This window comes from Trachurus trachurus, assembly GCF_905171665.1.
Source record: "Trachurus trachurus genome assembly, chromosome: 23".
Classification (NCBI taxonomy): domain Eukaryota; kingdom Metazoa; phylum Chordata; class Actinopteri; order Carangiformes; family Carangidae; genus Trachurus; species Trachurus trachurus.
The window spans coordinates 18,792,809-18,816,968 of NC_139912.1; the positions used below are offsets into that span (position 1 = coordinate 18,792,809).

At 44.4% G+C, this 24,160-nt stretch overlaps 3 protein-coding genes across 3 annotated transcripts; 1 reads left to right on the plus strand and 2 right to left on the minus strand.

The window, feature by feature from the left end:
* Positions 1-71: 71 nt before the first annotated feature.
* Positions 72-6,562, minus strand: LOC311006588 (NACHT, LRR and PYD domains-containing protein 3-like; the record flags this gene model as incomplete). The annotated part of the gene is made up of 11 exons (XM_083999439.1): positions 72-661; positions 1,813-1,859; positions 2,207-2,380; positions 2,596-2,766; positions 2,839-3,012; positions 3,461-3,634; positions 3,714-3,887; positions 4,029-4,202; positions 4,348-6,094; positions 6,185-6,208; positions 6,292-6,562. 11 exons carry the CDS (start codon positions 6,560-6,562, stop codon positions 72-74), a joined length of 3,720 nt encoding a protein of 1,239 aa, XP_083855565.1.
* A 1,136-nt stretch (positions 6,563-7,698) lies between these two features.
* Positions 7,699-13,586, minus strand: selenoo2 (selenoprotein O2; the record flags this gene model as incomplete). The annotated part of the gene is made up of 9 exons (XM_083999440.1): positions 7,699-7,994; positions 8,548-8,704; positions 9,674-9,859; positions 10,192-10,354; positions 10,681-10,958; positions 11,575-11,705; positions 11,788-11,965; positions 12,078-12,281; positions 13,150-13,586. The coding sequence occupies 9 exons, from the start codon at positions 13,584-13,586 to the stop codon at positions 7,827-7,829; spliced, it is 1,902 nt and encodes a 633-aa protein (XP_083855566.1). The 3' UTR covers positions 7,699-7,826.
* A 71-nt stretch (positions 13,587-13,657) lies between these two features.
* LOC311006590 (uncharacterized protein) lies at positions 13,658-23,553 on the plus strand (the record flags this gene model as incomplete). Its single annotated transcript, XM_083999441.1, has 9 exons — positions 13,658-13,682; positions 15,324-15,526; positions 15,672-15,767; positions 15,947-16,036; positions 18,792-18,902; positions 19,012-19,135; positions 19,222-20,320; positions 20,500-20,555; positions 22,289-23,553. 9 exons carry the CDS (start codon positions 13,658-13,660, stop codon positions 23,551-23,553), a joined length of 3,069 nt encoding a protein of 1,022 aa, XP_083855567.1.
* Positions 23,554-24,160: the final 607 nt, after the last annotated feature.

Here is a 24,160-nt window from a genome sequence, read left to right on the forward strand (position 1 = left end):
AGGTTGTAAAAAACGGAAATTATCCTTTAACCTCATGTCATTCTCTAGTGTGTTTCTCTCACTACCTGCACTTAAAACCCAATCACTCTTTCTGCACTAGTTGAGCGAGGGATGAGCTGCGGCATGGCCTGCTTTGTGCAAATGATCACGGAGCAGTCCTCCTCCATCCCAAACCCAGCGTAGAGGGGCTCTGTGAAAGAGCTGTAGAACGTGTGGAGGTGACCGAGTCTCCCCGAGGAGACGCTGTAGAATGACAGGGTGCCCCCAGGCCAGTCCAGATAGACTCCCACCCTGTGGGAGCGGGACAGAGGTGCCGGTATCCTCACTGACTGGCGGTCGTGCTGAGCGGTGTAGTGATCCTCAGAGCAGTACAGACTCCACGACTGGTCCGTGCTGCCAAACCCACAGAGGTGAGAGCCAGCCCTGCGACGGATCCCCCTGGTGCACACGGCGACATCCACCCAGCGTCCTCGCCACTCCACCTCCCAGTAGTGGCGCTGGCTGAGGTCTTGGACACACAGCACCTGCGAGACACTCTCGAACCTCTCAGGGTGATCCGGGTAGCGCTGCCTCTCCCTGACCCACGTCACCTGGTTTCCCCCATCGTACAGGAAGAGAGACTTGGCGGCTGTGTTTGTGTTGAACGTCAGTGAACACGCATCTACGATAAACACACACATATGGCTTTTCAGTACAACATTTTGGCAAATTGGCCCATTGCCATAATCCCAATAGTTTGTTTGTTACCTTTAATTGTCGGTGCAAGCTATTTTTAGAACGGCGGAGCAGAGCCGCGAGTTGCTCAGAGCTACGCTATGGAGGCTAATCGGATTTCTTGGTTTCCTTCATCAAACTCGTCAAATACACAATCCAACAACTCCAAAATGCTCTGGTGGACAAATTGTGACCTGCACATTCACCACGCTATGTGATAATAACGGAACGTTACGAGACAGAGTTGTTTTAGAGGTAGGCCTAAATTCATGCAAAACCGCTGATGTGTGTTCCCGTCCAAGGCAGTTTTTTGGCAAGCAGTCTCTGCATTTGCCTAAAAAACAACTCTGTCTCTCGTAACGTTATTACCTGGTGAATGTGCAGGTCACAACTTGTCCACCAGAGCGTTTTGGAGTTGTTGGATTGTGTATTTGATGAGTTTGATGAGGGAAACCATGGAATCCCATGAGCCTCCATAGCGTAGCTCTGAGCAGCTCACGGCTCTGCTCCGCCATTCTAAAAATAACTTGCACCGACAAATAAAGGTAACAAACCTATCCTAAGGATTATGGCAATGAGCCAATTTGCCAAAATGTTGAACTATCCCTTTAAGTACACTATCTGCGGGGAGAGCAGAGACCTTTCTACTGCAGATAGTGTACTGTGGGCATTTGTAGCTCATAGAACTCCACTTCAAAAAAGCTAAACTATCCCTTTAAGTACCATGACAGGACAAGAGCTTGTCTATCCTGCCTTCTGCTGGATAAATGAGATTATTACAAGTCCAACCAAAAACAAGCAATCAGGCTGGAGGAGCATTCATTTGCCAGGTTTATATTTGCACATAATCTGAACTAAACTAAAACTGAACTCAGGCCACAGATAATATTTAAATACAGGGATCTGGTTCAATATCAAAATACAATCCAAATGCATTCATCTCTTACAAAGTGATTTCTATTCAAAAGTTACTCTCTTATTCTCTTGGATTACAAGAAGGTTTCATGCTGTTTAGCCCACAGTAAAGATTCATCACTTTACTTTTCCTTACTAAAAAAAAGAGGTAAATAAGCATAATATTATAACTACATCACTTACAGTTTTTCAGTGTTGATGTCAGGTAGCATTCTGCGTTGTGCTCCAAGCTGTTGACAAACGGATATAATAATATAATTATTAACAGTACAGCTTTACATCTTTTAAATAGATGTTACACATGTGAAATCTGCAGTGTGACTATTTTAACTTTGCTTCCTCAGTTTATCCTACTTTCTATCAGCAGTTTATCATGTGCTTCTACTCTGAAACAAAGTAAAAGATAATGGGAACTTGGTCATTAAGTGAAACTTTGAACCACAAGACATGCTGCATATAAACAAATCACTCATATACTAATGTCTCCAGGAATTTTCATGATAGTAGTCACTAGTTTCTTTCTTTTTTCTTTCTTTTTACCCAGGAGCCACTTCAGCTAACTAAATCAGTGTTTTACCTGAGTTTTTCCAGTTTACACAGCGGGTTATCCCGGTGGATAGAGAGCAGCTTGACTCCAGAGTCCTGCAGGTAGTTGTAGCTGAGGTCCAGATGGCTCAGGCAGGACGGGTTGGAGCTCAGAGCTGAATCCAACGAAACACAGCTTCTCTCAGTGAGTCCGCAGAACGACAGCCTGTGTGCATCCAAATACACACTGTTGGTCTTGATGTGTTACATAGGCATGAGGATTACACACATTTTTGTTTGGAAATATTCACACTAAAATCCTTTACATTTTTGTATATTTCTGGTCCAGATTTGTTTATGTCTAATGATTAATTATCACATTATTGTAACTAGCACCATGCAAAATTGTCAATTGAGATAATGTAAAGGCAGCTCACTCACCGTAACGTCTCCAGTTTACAGTGTGGACTTGCTAGTCCTGCAGAGAGAAGCTTCACCTCTGAGTCTTGCAGCTCGTTCCTGCTCATATCAAGCACTTTCAGATAACAGGTGTCAGAGCTGAGGACTGATGCCAAATCTGTGCAGCATTTCCGGAGATTGGCCTCAATTAACCTGCAGGTGAGAAAATGTTATAATGTCCATGTAGAGCTACAGTCATTCCCCCCCCCCCCCCCATGACCTCACCTTAATCTCTCTAGTTTACAGTGTGGACTCCTCAGTGCTGCACACAGCAGCTGGATGTCTGCACCATGCAGGTTGTTTCCACTCAGGTCCAGCTCCTTGAGGTGGGCGGAGCCAGAGCTGAGAGCTGAGCCAATGTGGTCACAGCATTTCTGTGAAAGGCCACACCAGCTGAGCCTGGTAGGTGAAGGAGTATGTATTTATGTATTGTGAAAATATTTCACATTTGCATATGTGATATATGCCATCAGCACGCAGATACAGATCACTCCCACTCCAGACAAAGAGGGCTTCATCCAGTTTCATCCCCACCTCAATTCAACTTCTCAACAGCTAACTCCATCTCCTACCATAACATTTTCAATGAACCTGTTTTCAACTAATTTTATTTTTTGTATATGTCCTTTTCACCATTGTTGTGAGTACTTATGTGTGGTATGTAGGGATGTGTGGTATCATTGTGTTGGGTATGTCTGCTCCTGCACTAATGATGTTCTTCTGCAACAAAGTCCATAAAGGAATAATAAAGTACTTTTGACTTTGACTTGATATAGAAAGTAAAGACACACCACAGTCACTTGACAGTCACTGTAACTGTAACAGTGTAGCTAAAACAAGCACTGACCTGAGTGTCTCCAGTGTGCAGTGTGGACTCTTCAGTCCAGCAGAAAGCAGAGACACACCACAATCCTTCAGGCTGTTGTTACTCAGGTCAAGATTTGTCAGGTGACATGACTCTGAGCTTAAAGCTGAAGCCAGGTCTTCACAGCAACTGTCTCCCAGTCTGCACTGATTCAACCTGCAGAGAATAGTCCTCCAGATTAAATGCAATCTTATTTTCTTTAAAAAGATTATAGAGTCGGAAAAAAAAGTCTCACTTGAGTGTTTGCAGTTTGCAGTGACGGCTGCACAGTCCCACACACAGCGCCTTCACTCCTGTCTGCTGGAAGTCATTAGCGCTGAGGTCCAGCTCTGTAAGACGGGTTGTTTCTGTGCTGAAGGCAAGAGCCAGCGCTTCACAGCAGTCTCCTTCAAGTTCACACTTGTGTAATCTAAAAACAAAATGACACTTATTTCTTATTCTGGCCTCCAGAATTGTACTCGACAACATTAAACCCAACCCAGGTCAACCAGAAGAAGCAGTTACCTCTGTTTCAATGAGGTTTATGGTGCAGCGTTTGAGCGTTACAGACCTTAGGTTCTTCAGTTTGCAGTTCGGACTTCCTAATCCAACAGAAAGCAGCTTCAGCCCTGAATCCCTCAGTCTGTTGTCACTCAGGTCCAGGTGTGTCAGGTGGGAAGAGGTCGAACTCAGTGCAGAGGCCAAAAGCCTGCAGCAGTTCTCAGTGAGGTTGCAGTGATTTAGCCTTGAAAAACAACACAAGATAGATTGATTAAGTGATAATGAAAGTCCAAAACAAGCTGCGGTAAAGAGAGGAAATCACTTTTGTTCGCAGCTTAGAGCGCAACTAACCAAAACACAAGAGGAACATGTCATGTGGAGAAACTCACAGGGCTCGTGTGGAGGAAGTGATAACAGTCAGCAGCTTCTCCACTCCATCTTCTGATCGCATGTACTTCCTCAAGTCAAACTCCTCCGTTGCCTCCGATGTCATCAGTTCAAATGTGAGCGCAGACCACTGAACTGGAGTCAGCTGTTTGGCCGCGAGCCTCCCAGAGCCGATAAAAGTCTGGATCTCCTGCACCAAAGACTCCTCTTTGAGCTCGCTCAGGCAGTGGAACAGGTTGAGCTTGGTCTCCGGCTCCTCTTTGATCTTGTCCTTGATAAACTGGACTGTCTTTGACACGTCTTCCTCTTCCACTGCCTCCACGTGCAATAGTCTCCCCAGGAGTTCCTGGTTTGACTTCAGGGACAGTCCCAGGAGGAAGCGAAGGAAGAGGTCCCAGTGGCCGTCCTTGCTCTCCAACGCTTTCTCAATGGCTGCTTTGTGAAAACCGAACACAGATTTGGGGCGCCAAATCGTGGTGATCCTTTTCAGGTATCCCAGAAGGACGTTATCCTTTCTGTGCATGTAGGAGTGATGGGCGTACACAGCTGCCAGAAACTCCTGAATGGTCAAATGGACAAAGCTAAAAACTTCTCGCCTCCTTCTGCCCCCCTTCACCAACACCTCGGTGCAAACCCCTGAGTAGACGGTTGCATCTTTGACATCTATTCCGCATTCTTTCAGGTCAGTCTCATAGAAGATCAGGCTGCCCTTCTCCAGTTGACGGTACGCCAGCTCTGCCAGCTTCAAAACAAAACTGTCGATCTCCAGTGCGTATTGTCCTTCTATCATCTTGTCTGCTTGGCAGAGGAGAAGATAGGCGTACATCTCGGTCAGCGTGTCGGGCAAGCCTCCTGTCAGATTGTCACGCGTCATTTTCTTCAACACAGTGACTGTGATCCTGCAGAAAATCGGTATTTGACACATGATGTAGAGGCTTTTGGATGACTTCACATGGCTGATGATTTTGGCGGCAATGTTGTCGTCACACAGACGCCTCTTGAAGTACTCCTCCCTCTGTTCATCGGCAAAGCCTTTAACCTCCGTCCACAGCTGGACGTGTTTTCTGTGGATGCGTCCGGCTGCCGCGGGTCTGGACGTGATCCAGATCAGGGCGTTTCCGAGGAGATCCCCCGCGATGAGGTTCGTGATCAGGACGTCCAGTGGAGCTGGCTCCGTCTCGTCCCTCACGACCTTGTTGGACTTGAAGTTCAAAGGCAGGCGGGTCTCGTCGAGGCCGTCGAAGATGAACAAGACTTTGTGTTCTGTTCCCAGCTTCTCCAGAGGCTTAAGCTCAGGGAAGAACTGGTGGAGCAGCTGCATCAGACTGTGCTCCTTCTCTCCGATGTTGGGGTTCAGTTCACGGAAAGGAAGCGGGAAGAGGAAAGCGATGTCCTGATTTTGCTCTCCTGCCGCCCAGTCCAGGGTGAACTTCTGAGCACAGATGGTCTTACCCACTCCGGGGATCCCTTGAGTGAGCACAGTCCTGATGTGCTTCTCTTGGTCGGGCTTGGGTTTGAAGATCTCACTGGCTTTAATTGACTTTTCTGTCGTCACTTGGCTGGACCTCTGCTGTCTGACCTCGAGCTCGTCGGCGAAGCCCCCCCAAGTTCCTTCGATCACGTGCAGTTCAGTGTAGACTTTGTTGAGGTAGACGGTATCTCCCTCGTCCGCATCCCCTTCATAAATATTTTGGCACTTTTCCCTCAGACTGGATTTCAGCTTTCCTCGGATTGCATGGTGGTCGACCTCTGTTCAAAGAATAAAGTGCAGTCGGTTTCGTACAGTTTCAGCCTTGTCTTTATGCAAGTTTGAGCGTGTTAGCATGACAGTCTGCTTACCTTTGCCTGTTGGATCGCTTGGAACTGATAAAGACAGAGGAGATAGGTGTTACATGACTGAGTTGTTGAATCTAACAGTCAAATTTGACTTTTCAATTACATTTTACCTTCCTTATACTTCTTCTTCAATCCCTCAGCGTGCAGTTTTAGTTTCATTTTCCCCAGTATATCCACTGTGACAGTCACAGCATCATCGTAGCCATATGTCTGCACTAAAGCAGACACAGTGCCGGGCATGTCCACGCCATCAACACGAGACCTTGGAATATGTTGGAAACCTTCGAGAACATCACTGTAGAGAAAAAACTGGAAGGTCCTCAGTTGTCCCGCACTCAGTTCCTCTAAGGTTTCCAGGAGCAGCAGCGGGGCACGCGCCATTATCTCCTCTCCTGTAATCGTGTGTTCATCCTTTGTCTGAAGCCAGGTTCAAATGAACAGTAGCAGTTTCAGTTCTGAGCTTTTATGTGGGCTGGTCTAGTTGTTACGTCACGCAGCTGTGGAATCAACAGACAACAGCTGCATCCTACCATCCATGTGCTGTCACAGCTTCTCTTATCATCTTGGCCTATGAATACATTATTTACAGTACATGCCATACTTGGATAAACTAGTCGAGCCAGTCCAGTCTGTGTGTTTTAGGTATGGATAGGGGCAGCTGATGAAAGTTGTGACAAGAAAGCGAGCAGTTAGTTTTGTTTGTTGATGGTTGCAGTTTCATTCTGTGTCACATCCACATATTTTTGGGGGGTGGACAAATCAAAATAAAAAGAACTTGCATGTCCTGTCATGTTTATACGCAGTCTGTAGCAGTCTGTCAGAAACAGCTCTGTTTACTGTCAGCAGCGTAATTCCAGAGGGTGCCAACATAAATTAGCACTTCCTCAAAACTTCTGAGAAATGACTTCACAGCTGAGAGAAGAATTATGAGAGAATAAGAAAACACAGAAAGAGAAGCAGCTCAGGGCGGTGATAAAAGCAGCAGCCAATGAAATGTCCCATACCCAAAAGTCATATATACTGCTAGAGGTTTAATATGTACAGTTATAAAACATATAAGACATATAAATCATACAGTTAATAACAGACTGTTACAAACAAATGGAAAGTATATAATATATAAAGTATATAATATTCTCCAGAATATATAAGATAATTTATTAATGGTCAACATTTTTGAATTGATCATTTACTGTATGTGACCTTGTGAATCCACTGATTGTAAATTATTGATGTCAGTGTGTTCCTGGTACCTCAGACTCAGACAGGTCTTTGCATGACTTTTAGACTGAGCCGTCAAACTTCATCAGTATATTCAATGACTTTGTGTAGGTGTCAGCTCATTCTGTTGAGTAAATTAATAATCAAAATAAACCCATTATGATTAACTATGTATCTTTAACAAGACTAAACTAAACTAGTTTATCAACCTTTGATGTATAAAACTTTATACACTGCAATAAAAGCATATGAGCAGACAAACACTGATCTTTGGACACACTAATGAACCCTGGAACACACATACACACACATCATCCTCCTTTCAGGCAGCATGGGGGAAAGTCTGAGGTGGAAATGGACACAGTGTGGTCCAGCGGTGACAACAGACCTCCCTCCATCAGCGGCCTGGGAGGCTCTATGAGGATCAGGTGATACAAATTCTTTGTGCCCAGGCAGGAGGTTTCCTGTCATATCCAACAGTCACATCCCTCCCTCTCTTCTCCTTCTCCCTGCCTGCACTGGCTCCATCCGAAGGTGCCGGTCCGAATGCATCAGAGTATGGTTTCTCCAGAGCTTTGAGGACCCTGTTGACCTACAGAGCAGGAGTACACATGACATGACCATTCATTTTCAGCAGAAATGTTGTGAACAAAAACAGCATTGTCAGTGTCCATTAAAGCAGCATTAACAGCCACTTCTGCTTCTAACTGACTCCTAATTCCTCCCAGTCACTGAAGCCATGTGCTGTTTTATTTATGGCATAGAGACATGACCATACAATAAACACTTATCGGACCAATTTCCCATGGGAAAACACCAGTGTGTATATATACTGTATTTTTTTTTTCCGGTGACCATGGTGTTTAGTGCTGGGAGATTTGCTGCGCTGTTTATGGGCTGTGATTTGTGTGTTTTTGTTTTTATTTTTATTTTTTTTCTCTCTCTTCTTTTTCTTTTTTCTGTATATTTTTGTTTACTATTGTGATGTTTGTGTTGAAGTCCGATGTCTTTTGTATGATGTTGGCATAAAATATTGAATAGAAACTTAAATGACAAAAAAGGAAAACACCAGTGAACTCTGTAGATAGTGGCTGCTTTAATGCACCTGCTAGTGGATCAATAAAACATATTAAAGGCCTCCTGACCTCAGAGAAGTCGCCCTTTTCTGCAGCTTGAATTGCATTCTGGGCGATGTAGTTGCGTAGGACGACCTGGGGGTTGTTGCTGTTCATCGCACTCAGCCTCTCGTTTTTGATGAGAGACAAGTCAGTCGTGCCATCACACTCCTTGGATAAACGCCTCCTGTTAATGCAGCACAAGAAGGAGTCCTGCCTCAGCTCTGTGTTCATTTAGACCGACTGAGAAAATGATTAAAGCAGCTTAAATTTAAGTTTATCAGGATCCCCATTAAATGAAATAAACTTCCTGGGGTCCACACATAACATGAAAAACATTACAATAACCCAGACAGTTACAGGACAATGACACAAATAAATATTTAAAGGGATAGTTCAACATTTTGGCCAATTGGCCCATTGCCATTATCCCTATAGTCATAGGAGTAGGTTCGGTACCTTTAATTGTCGGTACAAGCTATTTTTAGAACGGTGGAACAGAGCCGCAAGCTACGGAGGCTCATGGGATTTCTTGGTTTGCCTCATCAAACTCATCAAATACACAATCCAACTCCAAAATGCTGATTCCGTTATAATGTTAAAAAGCTTCCTTGAGTTTCCTGTTCATGTGCCACATCAACAAACCTTTGATTGTTCATCAGTCTAGTTTACAAATTTTCATTAGTATAGCTCTAAATACATATGGCAATATCTATGTTTCCAGCACTAATAGCTGTTTACTTGTCACTGAGGGAGAAATTGTACAGGTTCAGCATCAAATATTGTTCCTTTATTACCCAAGAAACGTGTAGTGCAGTGGAAAACAATGTCATATGTCTAATTTCTTCTCTAACTTTCTTTCCTTTCCTGTCTGGTGATAGCCTAGTGAGCCCAGTCTGCCCTCATCAGCACAAGACCATGAAGAAGTAGTGGGCGGGTCAGAGGGCTTGGTCTAACTGGTAAACACAACTCCACCACCTGCTCCCAGAAACCATGTGTGGTTGCAAACATAATTCACCTATAGCACCTTTAAATTGACAAGACATAACACAGAGTGATCTTCTCCCCTCCTTTTATATTGTGCATACACAAATAGGAAAATGTCTTAGTTTCTCTTCATACAAATGTATTATTTTTATATAATTTTTTTTCTTACCTGTATTGGCAAACCCAGTGAATCCAGTCATCCCGCTGCTTCTCCTTGAGCTCATTTTGATCCGTCTCCAGCAGCTCCTTCAGCCGGCCCATCCGTTCCAGCTGCTGGGCCACACCTGGCCTGTCTGCCACCATGCTAAACATGGCTGGGTTGGTTTGCGCCATGGACAGGATCATCGCTAATTCTCTGGAAACAGGGAATAAGAGGGGAGAAGGAAAAATGCTTAATGTTGAATCTGTAAGGCTGCAATTGTTTTCCTGCATAAATCCAACCATGTCCCACAAAAAAGCACATTTAACTTACATATTCTCCTCATAAGCTTTCCCCCCATAATGCTAGCAGCATGTGAAAGAAAGACAAATAAAATGACAGGACATTTAATCATTTCAAATCAGCACTCCGCTCGGGAGGGGTTAACTGTACATTCAGTGGGTGTGTATGGTGGCACAGAGATAAACTTTATGCTCATGTTAGAGCTGCAGAACATACATATATCCAACCACCATACACTCCCTCACCGGTCCTCCATAGTTGGCTTATTAGCCACCTTAAGCTCCTCAATTGAGGAACACTGCTGTAGGATGAGGTCCACTACTGGTCCCACTGTTGCCCTCTCACTGTCGCCCTCCTCTGGCCAGGGGACACGGCTCAGCAGGCGGAAGGTGTTGGTGAAGTCTGCACCTGAAGAAGCATCAGATAGGAGCAAAATCACATAACAAATAACAGAGGATATAGTAAAAGTTGCATGTAAGCTATCCTGTTGAAGTGCCAAACATTTCCAGCTATCATCAACATCTTCCAAGTCCCTGTACCAAGATTACTTAATTTGTTAAATACACAAGTCACAGAGTAACATGTAGTGGAATGTCTCCTTGTTGTTCCTAAACAGGCCTTATAAATAGAATAAATAAGATAAATATGAATAAAATAAAACTAATATGATGTAAATAATGTAATTAAGTATAATCTAAATAATGTAATCAGAACTGAAAATATACCAACAATACCAGTGTTGTGCATAACACGCAGCAGGTCCGATACCAGCTCACTGTCCCCTGCCTCTTCTCGTCTCACCAGGCCCAGCTTCTTCCTCATGATGCCCAGGTAGAAGGCTTCGTATGTGGGCATGAAGTCGTCCAGGATACCTCCTGCCTCAGGGAGATCCAGCTCGGAGCCCAGCGCTTCGGCCAGGCGAGCCAGGTTCCAGCGGCACACCGACGGCTGGGCTTGGTACGAGTACCGCCCTCTCTTGTCTGAGGCGTTGCAGATAAAATCTGGATCAAACCTGAAACACAAGTGGGAGTATTTTAACACTCATGATCTACTTTATAGCCATTTTTATTAGGGCATATCTGAAAATCAGCATCATTGGCTGCTCTCTCCCCCCGCTGGAGGACATTGCCAGCTCCCGGTGCCTGAGCAGAGCTCGGAAAATATCTGCGGACACTTCCCACCCTGGTCAGCATCTGTTCAACCTGCTGCCGTCAGGCAGACGCTTCAGGTCCCTGAGGAGCAGAACAAACAGGCTAAAGAACAGCTTCTATCCGTGGGCTGTCAGAACTCTGAACCTGTCACTGAGCGAGTCTGGTCCTCATGGATCACATTGAACACAAGGGCTCACTTGGAGCCAACGTCGGGCTGATTAGGCCAGATAGTGCACTCTAAGAGTGCTATTGATGTGTTGTGTTTTATTGTTTTATTTAAATTGTGTACATTTTCGTACTTTATGTTTTTATCTATTTATGCGCCGTTCATGGGTGGCAATAATTTCGTCATGCTTTGTATGATGATAATAAAGATATCTAATCTAATCTAATCTAATCTAATCTAATCTAATCTAATCTAAATAATTATAATAGTTGTTTGTCACACAAAAAAGACACTCTCTATCAGCATCTTACCTGTCCATAAAACCAAACGGGCCATAATCCAAAGTTAGACCCAAGATGCTCATGTTGTCTGTATTAAGGACGCCGTGACAAAATCCAACACATTGCCACTGGGCCACTAGCTTGGCTGTTCGTATCATCACCTGGAGATAAACAGGTTCAACTTTATGATCATAATGCTAAAACATCAGAATCAATGAAACCCACTAAAACAGACTCACTCACCTCTCTGAAAAAAGCCAGATTTCTGTTTTTGCGGTTGCTATGAGCCTGCTGAATGTCAGGATAGAAAGTCTCAACAACGTAGTCCAGCAGCTGAGAGCGAATGTCATACCGCCCAGCACTGGGACCCTGCAGGCCTGAGAATCCATCTCGACCCAGAAAGATCTCAAAGGATCCAAACCTTAAAAAAGGGAAGGGAGACTTGATTTAAAAAGAAAAGAAAACATATTCTCCAGATACCATTTTGAAAGAAAATTATTGTGAACTGATTAAAGTGTAAAAACTATTCAAACCTAATGAAGGAAGGGGCGAGGCGCAGGACGACCGAGCAGCGCTCAGGTACGCGTTTGCCACTGTTGAGTGGATCTCTGCTCACGTAGAGGTCAGAGGTCACGAGGGAGGCTGCGCGGGTGCTGGGTATTCTGAGGGCAGCCATGGCCTCGCTGCACAGGAACTCTCTGATGCTGGAGCGAAGCACCTTCCTGCCATCGCCATCTCTGAGGAAACAAAACGTGACTGTCACACACTGGCTGGTATCTGTATCCAGTGGTTCCCAACCTTTTTTGGCTTGTGACCACATTTTCTGATTTGCCGTCAATCAAGATGCACCAGCTCAGATATTTTTTTATATGCTGCATTTGAACTCAATTTATATTCAAGAAAGTGAAAGTATAGAATACAATTGCTTAAGATTGTGCGTGGTTTTAATCATTTATTTTTATCAATTACTAGACTTTTCAGGCGACCCCATTTGAATTCCAGGCGACGTGGGTCCCGACCCAAAGGTTGAAAAACACTGCTTTCAACTCTTTCTCTTGCGTTTCTGTTTAATTAACAAGTTGCTGACATTTTAAAAACTGGTCAAACTCCACCCATTAAGGACATGAAGCCTGCAGCGGATGGTAAAATGTTAGGTTTACAATCATGACCAACTATACACTGTCTGAGAAAGCACTTATCATAGGTGGCTGTGGGAAAAATCAAGGCCAGATATCTGCCTCAAACACTACACCTGTGTGTGTTTCACAGAGTAAATCAGCCTGTAACCTGAGCACACTGGTGTTAAACAGTGGGGACATGTTTGATGTGAGCCAAGCAGTTAAGCTCTTAAGCAGCTCTCCCTGGGTTAATGCATTCACATGCCTCTGGTGAGTGAGGCTTATGGATATTTTGCTTTGTCACTTGAATTCTCTTATTGTCACTTGGTGAGGCAAAATGTTAGTTGTTATTTTGTCCCTGGGTTATATCCTGTTCCTGAGAGGATTATGACCAGCTCCAAAAGCTCTTATCTTCACAATGCATTAATTAAAATCCTTCTAATAAATAATAAATAAATAAATAAAATGTTAGGGGGAATAAACTTACCTGGAGTAAGGTGTGACCCCTGCACCTTTAACCTGAATCTCCCATCGCCCTGGAGTACCAGACTCTACCTCCCCCAGGTACCTCACAGCTCCATCTCCCAGCTGACCCGCGAACAGCCCGAACTGGTGGCCGCAGTAGCAGTGCGCGGCCGGCTGGGAGCCCGGCAGCAGCCTGGAGCCGCTCAGATAGCCCGGGGCCAGAGGGTCGGCCAGCACATCCTGCACGCTCAGGCCGAGCAGAGCCAGAGCTGACTCGGACAGGGCCACGAAGTGTGGACGGAGCAGGGGCTGAAGAGTCCTGATCCGGGAGAAACACGCCGCCGGTACCGTCCGAGACCCGGGTTGGCCTGTGTCATCCACCGGCAGCTTCTTCAGGGCGGTGTTGTTGAAAGGTAAGCGCTCCAGAGCCGAGGACTCAGGGGGACAGCCTGGCTCCATGAGGAGGACCGGAGCGCAGCTGACCAAGGACCAGTGTGTCAGACAGTAAAGCTGGTCACTGACGTCAAGTCATGCACAGCGCGGTGTTCAGGAGCAGTAGGGCCTACATGTGGAAGGTTTTACATCCACAAGTGTAAATTTGCCCAAGTAAAACACATTTTTTGTGTTTTCATGAAAGAACTGGAGGTGTAGGCTATTTCAAGTCAGTATCCTCTGCTAATAACAAGAAAGCTATCAAAACTATAAATCTGTGCTCCCACTTTAATATATTTAATTCAATTTAATTTGCATTGCTCATGTCCCCTGGTGTATCTTACTTTTTTAAAAATTATTATTATTATTATAATATATTTTTTATTATTATTTCTATTTATGTAGCCTATGCATTTATTTTGTTGTCACGTCTATTTGTTATCCAGTTGTTATTATGCTCATCATATGGTTTGATGCACTGTTAATGTATTTTGTAAATCAATAATAAAGTTGATGAAAAAGAAAGAAGCAGTACATGTGGGCCACTATAATACAAATAATTTAAAAACTATCAAATCAAGAAACAAGAGCAGACTATTCATACTTAGATAATAAAATGCCATCAGAATAAGAGAAGATGGAAAAAATCTAAATAAACCAAAAGTAATCAGAAAAATAATCTGCATGTGAAAAAAACAAACAAAACAGAAATAAGATAAAAGGAAATCAATATAAACATCAATCACTAGGCCACTGTGACTGCTGTTTTTACCTGTCCAGGAGCGGTGCACGTGCACTACACCTCCAGCAGGTGGCGGTGATAAAAAGGAAGAACAAGTCGTTCTGCCGCAGAGTCTAAATAAAACAGAAGAAGAAGCAGAAGCTGTGGCTAACAATCATTTGCACAGTGTTTATGGTTATTGTGGTTATTCCTATGTGTCAGTGGGACGGGTCCTGTGTCTGTGAGTGGAGATGTTGCAGCTGTAGATGTGCAGCCTCCCCGGTCACTCCGTGGTCGCCCAGTGTCTGTGACAGTGGCAGCAGCTGTGGCTGTGGAGCTAGCCGGCAGCTAACAGCAGCTAACCACAGCTTTATAAACTTTTCAACACCGGTGTGTGAAGATGGACTCAGGTGTTTTCACTGCCGTTTGTAAAGGTTGGTTTACTGACAAACTAAACACGAGCATAAACATTTTTATTTTTACATCTTGGGTTGTTGATAGTTCAGTAAGTTTTGTCAATACCACTTTTTTATTTGAGCTAAATTAAGCCAGTTAGCTAGCTTACTGCCTTGTCTTCGCGTTGTAACTTTACATTGACATACTCTGCACTACATATATATTTTACATGGGATACGAACACGTCCTGCACTCTATGTAGACTTGCATGGTAAAAGTTAGCTAACTGAATTGCAGAACATTGTGGCTATTGAACATAGCACTCAGCGTTTCCGGCAGAGTTGCGTTCAAAACACAATGGTGTTGGTTGGTTGTTGGTTGTTGAACAAAAGCACTCTGCAACCTGTGTAGAGACGATCTGTGGACCGGTTGTTATCTTAATGTTTATATTACTGTCATTGCTATACACAATTGTATACAATTTATGAAACATGAAATAAAAATATAAAAAGTGTCACATCAAATTAACATTTCATAGACTTCTGAGATAACAGCCCCAGGGCCACTCATCTTAGTTAAATAATAATAACTGGGTCAGAAAGGTGAACTCAGTGGAATCTCAGTGTGATCTTGTGCTTGTTTTCCAGATGAGCCCTTACCTCTGGCGTCGCTGCGCCTCCTCGTCCCACCTTTTCAGCTCATGGCAGCTTCCATGTGGCAGGTGCTGAAGACACAGGACATCATGAACTACTGGAAAGTGGCGGAGTTTGTCTCTGTGGTAATGGACATGGTACCAGAGCTGCTAATGTACAAGCACAGGGCACAACTTAACCTTGGATTAAGAGCTAGGGTGAGTGGAGAACAAAAAGCATTCTCAGATATATTTTCCTTTACAAAATGCAGAAAATAGATGGAGTAGATATTTTAAGAAAGCTAAGGATATGTGAACACAGAACTACTTTGATGCAGTGTTTTGATTGTTTTTCCATAAATAGTACATCCTAGAGTTATGCAGACGTGATGAACTTGTGGAAAATGACATCTTATCTCACCTGGACAAGATTAAATCACAGCACCCCACACAGGGAAATGTAAGTGTGTCTGCTCTGGATGAACTTGTTTCATTTTTTCTTATTTAATGTCTTAGCACAGTATTTGTTTATCTAAATGAACATTATCATCATTAACAGGTCAACAAATCCTTCAGGTCCTGCCTCAGCTGTTATTAGTAAACCTTTATATGTGTCATTTTCTCTCGCTCTAATTGCAGATCAAAGAGGAAGAGGAAGCAGCAGTTAAGTTCCGTGAGCTGATCCAGACTCTCCTCAAAGATCCTGAAGAGAGACGAGACTTTTTCTCGGTAAGACAGCGTCACTCAAAGAAGTGGCTACATTTAGAGAAGTTGTGTCTAGTTGTCAGACTGCAGCTGTCAAGGCAAGGCAAGGCAAGGCAAGGCATCTTTATTTATATAGCGCATTTCATACCAAGGCAACTCAATGTGCTTTACATAAAGACAAAACATTTAAAAAAAAAAAAAAGAAGCATAAGACAGAATAAAAACAAACAAAACAATAAAAACAGAGTTAAATGCAAGAGCAAATAAAAGTAAAATAAAAGAAACATTAAAAAAAAAAAAAAAAAAAAAAAAAAAAAAAAAAAAAAAACATAAGACAGAATAAAAACACTAAAAACAGGGTTAAAAGCAAGAGCAAATACAAGTAAAAGAAAAGAAAATAGATAAAGTTTTAAGTTCTCAGCTATAAGCACGTGAAAAGAGAAATGTTTTTAACCTGGATTTAAAAGTGCTTACAGTTGGGGCTGATTTCAGTTCTGCTGGTAGTTTGTTCCACTTGTGTGCAGCATAACAGCTAAATGCTGCTTCACCATGTCTGGTCTGAACTCTGAGCTCCACTATCTGACCTGAGTCAGTAGATCTCAGAGCTCTACTGGGTTTATATCCTACTAACATGTCATTCATGTATTCTGGACCTAAACCATTCAGTGATTTGTAAACCAGTAGCAGAACTTTAAAATCTATTCTGTAGCTGACTGGGAGCCAATGTAAGGTCTTAAGAACCGGGGTGATGTGATCTGATCTCTTTGTTCTGGTTAAAACTCGAGCTGCAGCGTTCTGAATGAGCTGCAGCTGTTTGATACTTTTTTGGGGGAGACCAGTCAGAAGGCCGTTACAGTAGTCTAGTCTACTGGAGATAAAAGCATGAATCAGCTTCTCCTGATCAGTTTGGGACATAAAACCCTTAATTCTGGATATGTTCTTCAGTTGATAAAAGGCTGATTTGGTGACTGATTTGATATGGCTGTTGAAGGTCAGATCTGAGTCTATCAGCACGCCAAGATTTCGGACTTGGTCTTTAGTTTCTAAAGACAGTGACTCAAGGTGTTTACTGACAACAACCCTCTTCTCTTTATTTCCAAAAACAATGACCTCAGTTTTTTCTTGATTTAACTGAAGGAAATTTTGGCTCATCCAATTTTTGACTTGCTCTAAACAGTGACATAATGACTCTATTGGACTGCAGTCATCTGGAGACAGTGCAAGATATATCTGTGTGTCATCTGCATAACTATGATAGTTGACATTAGAGTTCTGTAGAATTTGACCCAAAGGCAGCATATACAGGTTGAATAGAAGGGGTCCAAGGACTGACCCCTGAGGAACTCCACATGTCATAGCCACTCGATCGGATTGATAACTACCAATGGTCACAAAATAACTCCGTTCCTCTAAGTAGGACCTGAACCATTTTAGGACTGTCCCGCTGAGTCCTGCCCAGGTTTCCAACCTGTCCAGCAGTATACTGTGATCCACAGTGTCAAACGCAGCACTGAGATCCAACATGACCAGAACTGACACCTTGCCTGAGTCAGTGTTCAGCCTTATGTCATTTAACACTCTAATCAGAGCTGTCACACCAGCTACTTGTTATTGTTAAATTGTTATTATTTGCACTAAAACCTCCAACCATGAGTGATGAGGCTCTCAGCCAACCAGTGGTTAAAACATAATCACTAAGCCAGTCAGTCAGCTACATTACTTGACTGATGCTACTGTTGTAGTCCAGTCACTAGTCTAGTTAATGATTTAAACTTATATGTGACTGTGGAACATGTGAACACTAAGAAAGCAAATTCCAATCCCATTCTTCCTTATCAGTCAGTCCCTCAAATTATGTTTTGACTATGCTCTGGTCTGCCACCAAATGGATTGGCCTGAGGGCAAATGTACAAATTTACCTCTGCTGGGCAGATAAAATTGCAGATCACATCTTTCAGACATTTAAAGGGATTGTTCAGCTTTTTCAAAAGTGGGGTTGTATGAGGTTCAAAAGGCCATCAAGTAGCCTACATTAGATGCAGTAGAAAGGACTCTGCCCCCCCTCCACTGAGAAGCACCAGTGCATTGTGCTGCACCGATACGCAGGCAGTAAACTGTTGTCAATGGGTAGTTCCAGATAAACAAACATTTTTCCGACCAGCTGATGCATTGTAGATTTTTACTTTAGATTGTTCTCTTGAACTGGTGTATTATTTTAAGACTGGACTTCTCATAGGCGGCGAAAATACGCTGATTAATTGTCCTTCATTGATAACGGTGTACTGCCTGTGTCTTGGTTCAGCACCATGTGTTTGTCAGTGGTAGGGGGGACAGAGACCTTTACTGCAGATAGTATACTTAGTGGCCATTTGTACCCAGGGCCGTTGCTAGGAATTCTGGGGCCCCTGAAAGAATACTAAAGTGGGCCCCTGACTTTTCCACTTTTTTTCTTAGACTACGTATGTATTATCATTTTTTATTTAGCCTACTTTGTTTTGATGCTAATGCAGCATTACTATGAGTATTAGTCAGAATAATTCAGTCATACAAAGATTAGACTACTGGGGTTTTTTGTGGGCCCTACTACACCTTTCTCCCCTATACGGCCCTGTTTGTACCTCATACAACCCCACTTCAAAAAAAGCTGAATTATCCCTTTAAATGAAAATGTATTGCGGAATATTAAAAAAAACACTAATAATTTAAGCATTTTTAAAGTATTAGTATATTTACGTTGCAGTGAAATGTTTTTATTACGGTGTCTTTCCATCTCTTTCAGGAAGTCTTCCCTGCAGAGTATGGAGCGCTCTATGACAGTGATTTGCAGACTCTATTCTGGGAGTTTCTGTGTCGACTAGCTCAGCTGCTGCCAGTTCCTGACCTCACACAGGTGAGAGGGGTACAGTAGGTTATAATGACATCGCAACATGCGGCTCACATATTCATGTGTAAAAGTGTCCTGTTTCCTGTCTTTAAAGTTGTTATGTGTTTTCTCACAGACTGCCTCCTGGCTCGGAGCTGAGTGCTCTGTGTTGGAGGATTGTGTGCAGTCGGTCTCTGAGCCCACAGACCTGAATCATTTACTCCAGCACCACAGACGCCTGGGGCATCTAGAGCAACATGGTAAGTCACTTCCTGTAACCACTGTCATTTATCAATGAAGCCGTATTACATTAACTTTTGCTTCACTCTCATCCTTTATTGTGCAGTTCCACCCTCCAGCATGGGCGACAGCATCCTCTCCTCCCTCTCTGTACTTCCCACTAGCAGAGTGGTAAAAACTACAGAGCAGCCAGACCAATCAGATCCACTGCAAGGCCTCAGCGACCAAACACACACCGTATCATTTGTGGATGACGTGGCAGTGGAAATAATCACAGTGACAGATTATGCAGAGGTCGAATTAGGCACGAGCACGGACGTGGAGGTGGTAGTGGGAGAGCACTGCTACGGAGGCACAGACGGCAGCGCGGTGGCTGAGGGCTCGCTGGAGGGGCTTCCTGTGGAGGCGACCGGGGGAGATGAAGTGGGTAAAGCGGAGGTTGAGGTGACACAAGAAAAGGATGAAAGCGGTTTGCCAAACATCCATCCAGAAGCCGATACAGCTTCCTCCCAGCTCAGAGTCCCCGTAGGACCTCACGACTGCCCAGACTGCGACAAGAAGTTCAAGTTTGCCTCCTCGCTGATCGCCCACAGGGTCATCCACACCGGCGAGCGCCCCCACCGCTGCAACGACTGCGGCCGCTGCTTCTCTTTCAGACAGTCCCTCGACCGGCACAAGAACACGCACAAAACCGGACGCAAGTACGACTGCGTCATCTGCGGTGAGACCTTCCACTCCCTATCCGCCCGCACGGAGCACAAGCAAACGCACATGCAAGACGGTGCGTACGTGTGTAAGCAATGCGACCAGAAATTCACGTGGGAGCTGGCGTTGGCAAAGCACCTGAAGACTCACACGGACGACTGCGGCGCTAACGAGCCCACAGAGGCACAAACAGATGAGCAAGAGTTTGTAATAAGTGATGAAAACGTGTGCGAGGATGCCGTTGAGGTGGTGAAGCCCGACTGCCAGCTGGGAGCAGAGGACAACAGCGATGAGGATCCAGAAGCTGCAGAAGTTCAGAGGGAGTCTGGAGAGCTGCTCGACGATCAACACGTCTCCCCCACGAAGGTCCGCACCAGTGGGCGCAAACGCAAACCGACCATGAAGATTCAGGTGATAAACTTACAGAAGCGCATGGCCACGAAGAGGAAGAAGATGATGCAGGTGGAGCCTCCAGCCCCGAAGCCTTTACCTCTGAGCTGGTAAACACATCTGCACCTATTTATTATCTTTGATGTGTCCTGTCTCACATATTGTGTCCTCCACTTCTACTTTTTTTGTCCTTGTACAATGATGATAATTTGCAGGTTTACACATCGTTATGGCAACAGTCCATATTTGAATTATGTTGATTAAAGCATCTCTTCTTCTTTCTTTTCAGCAGTGAAGAGCACTCATATGGCTCATCCATGGTCTTATCCAAGGACAGTGATGAAAGTGAGTGTTCATTTTTAGACCATGTTCAATAGATTTTTAATTTACAATTGAATCAACAAGTTACTTTACACACAATTACACTAATAATTATTAAAAATAAGTTGGATAAAAATTAAGGCCAGCAATTAATTTGTAATAATTCAGTAATGCATCCATGACCGAAATGACACTTAAGTTGAATAAGTTGAAAATATTCCTTTGAAAAAAAAAAAAGTAAACTTAAAGCCTGTCAGCCTGTCATAATAAATTACGACAGATTTTGATCTGTTTGTTTATTTCATCATTTATTTGGCTACGCCAACACAAACACAAAGTTTGGCAGCTGGACTGACACTACAATGTCACAAAGCAACACAAAACCCTTTTCTACTTTGTCAACACATTGTCTCAGGTGTTCACTGAAGTTGAAATATTTTCATATTTGAGAGTTTGTTATGTGTTTGTTCAGTCTAAGACAGTGACTCCCAATCATGGATCTATTATATTATAATAAATCCATGCTCCCGACCTGTGGGCTGTGGCCCCCTGGTGGGCCCCGGAGGTATTGCAAGTGGGTTGTCAAATCATTTTCAAAATAGTTATCATTTTTGTGAAAAAAATAAAATTTAACATTCATGGTCAGACTCCTCCCCTCATTTGTCTCCTACAATTAGCAATGTCTTCAACTCCTCAGTGACTGTGGAGCTTCCTACATGTTCCTCTGCTTTAAAGGGATAGTTCAACATTTTTGAAAATTGGCCCATCGCCATGATCCCCCTAGTAATAGCAGTAGGTTCGTTACCTTTAATTGTTGGTCCAAGCTGCTTTTAGATCGGGGGAGAAGAATACCGAGCGGCGCAGCTACACTACGGAGGCTAATGGAATTTCTTGGTTTTGCTCATCAAACTCAGCAAATACACAACCAAAAAACTCAAAAACGCTGTGGTGGACAAGTTGTGACCTGCACATTTACCACGCTATGAGATAATAGCGGAAAGTTAAGAGAAGTGAGGCAAATACTCGGAACTACTTTCTTCAGTGAACCACTGGTCGGAGGGACACAGTGTGCGCACCTCAGCCAGTGCCGTAGTATACGGACGTATCTGCAGTAAACAGGCGCTTTTGAAATCACTCCGCCGAGCAGCCGTCTAGAGTGTAAAGTCCGACTTTGCCTCTAAAACAACTCCATCTCGCAACTTTCCGCTATTATCTCATAGCGTGGTGAATGTGCAGGTCACAACTTGTCCACCACAGCGTTTTTGAGTTTTTTGGTTGTGTATTTGCTGAGTTTGATGAGCAAAACCAAGAAATTCCATTAGCCTCCGTAGTGTAGCTGCGCCGCTCGGTATTCTTCTCCCCCGATCTAAAAGCAGCTTGGACCAACAATTAAAGGTAACGAACCTACTGCTATTACTAGGGGGATCATGGCGATGGGCCAATTTTCAAAAATGTTGAACTATCCCTTTAAGTTCAGTCCTAAATGTTCTATCTCTATCATCAAGTCTAAGAACGCATTATTTGGCCTCTGTATTGTTTATGAGGTCAGAGGTGGGCTGCGGTCATTTTTGAGATTTTCAAGTGACTGAGTGACAGCCATACTGATATTCAGTAAAACATTTCTCCCTCTGGTGTATGAGGGATGATGTTTTAAATATTATTTTCTTTCTTGTGTCATTACAGGTTATTTCAGTATATGTCTTTTGTTTTCACCTTAGTTTCTTAGCAGAATGTTAATTTCATTTTTTCCCCATCAGGCTGTGCAGTGGAGGTCTCATCAGCTGCTTTCTCCTGTCCGATGTGCTCCTTCCATCATTCAGAGGAGGTGCAGGTGCAGCAGCACATCGACAGCGTTCACTCTGAGGCCGAGGAGGACAAACCTTCCCTGCGGCCCGTCGCTGATGAAGAAGGACGTTTCACTTGTCCAGACTGCGACAAGAGCTTCAGGTTCCAGTCGCTGCTGAAGGCCCATCAGCGCATCCACACGGGCGAGCAGCCCTTCCTGTGCTCTCAGTGCGGGAGACGCTTCTCCTTCAAACAGTCGCTGGAGCGGCACAAGCAGACGCACAAGACCGGACGCAAGTACGAGTGTCTGATCTGCGGGGAGTTCTTCAAGTCGCTGCTGGCTCAGAGGGAGCACAAGAGCAGCCACATGGAGAACGGCGAGTACCTGTGTTCGGAGTGCGGCCGCGCCTTCGCCTGGAAGTCGGCGCTGGTGAGGCACCTGAAGACCCACGCCGAAGACGCCGACAAGGCGGAGCGTTCCTACAAATGCCCCCACTGTGAGCTGGGCTTCAGCTGCGCCAGCTACCTCAACAGGCACCTCCAGACGCACCAGGAGGAAAGAGTTCACTCCTGCAACTGCGGTAAGAGCTTCGCCTACCGAGCCGCCCTCACCGCGCACCAACGCATCCACCAGAAGGAGCGGCCGCACACGTGCACGCAGTGCGGCAAGGGCTTCCTCTACAAGGGCGGCCTGCTGAGCCACATGAAGATCCACTCGGCCGAGATGCCCTTCATGTGCTCCTTCTGCGGCAAGAGCTTCAAGAGGGAGCGCAACATGAAGAAGCACGAGCGCTGCCACACCAGGGAGAACGTCTTCAGCTGCTCGCAGTGCGACAAGAGCTTCGTCTACAAGGCGACTCTGGTCAGGCACGAGCTGACCCACTCGGGGGAGAGGCCGTACCTCTGCTCCGACTGCGGGAAGGGCTTCTTTTCCCACGCCGAGCTCCTCAAGCACGAGCGCTTCCACACGGGCCACAAGCCCTTCCAGTGCCCTCACTGTGGCAAGAAGTTCACCCAGTCTTGCTACCTCACCATCCACCTGCGCTACCACACCGGGGTGCGGCCATACTCCTGCACCGAGTGCGACAAGAGCTTTCTCAGTGCCAACCGCCTTAAAAGACACCAGAGAACACATTCAGGGGAAAAACCGTTCCTCTGCGTGGAATGCGGGAAGGGATTCAGGCAGTCGTACAATCTGAAAATGCATCAACGAACACATAACATTAAGTTAATGTAGGGAGACTGGACGTGGAACTGATCTGGAGATTTAAGTGACAGTTGAGGTTGTGTGAGGGACTGATCTGAGCTCAGTGTGTTAACCTGCAGCAGGAGCAAATGTGCTGTAGAAGAAGAGCTGAAGTATTTGCTTTATTTTGAAAATTTTCTGCACTTTGATCAAAGAGACCTTTATTTTGGAAGTCCATTTTTCAACGGTTGAATAACAATATTCCTTCACACAAATAAACCAATGTGTGGCCCTGTCTGACTGAACTGATGTGTGGAGTAATACAGTCAGTGGTGAAAACGGTCAACTGACTTCAGATCAGTACTAAACACAACCAATCAAATAAATCCAGCCATTGCTTTACTGTTTGGAAAATAATGTTTAATGTGATTATAGTTTAAATTGGGAGAAAAGAAGTTGTAGAGACATTACTTTGGCTCTCCCTCCTTTGTTACCTGCCCTGAAAGGGATAGTTCAACATTTTGGCAAATTCTCCTATCACCATAATCCCTATAGTGACAGCAGTATGTTCTTTACCTTTAATTGTCGGTGCATGTTGTTTTGAGATCAGTGGGACAGAGACGCAAGCTGCTCAGCGAACACAATGGAGGTGTATGGT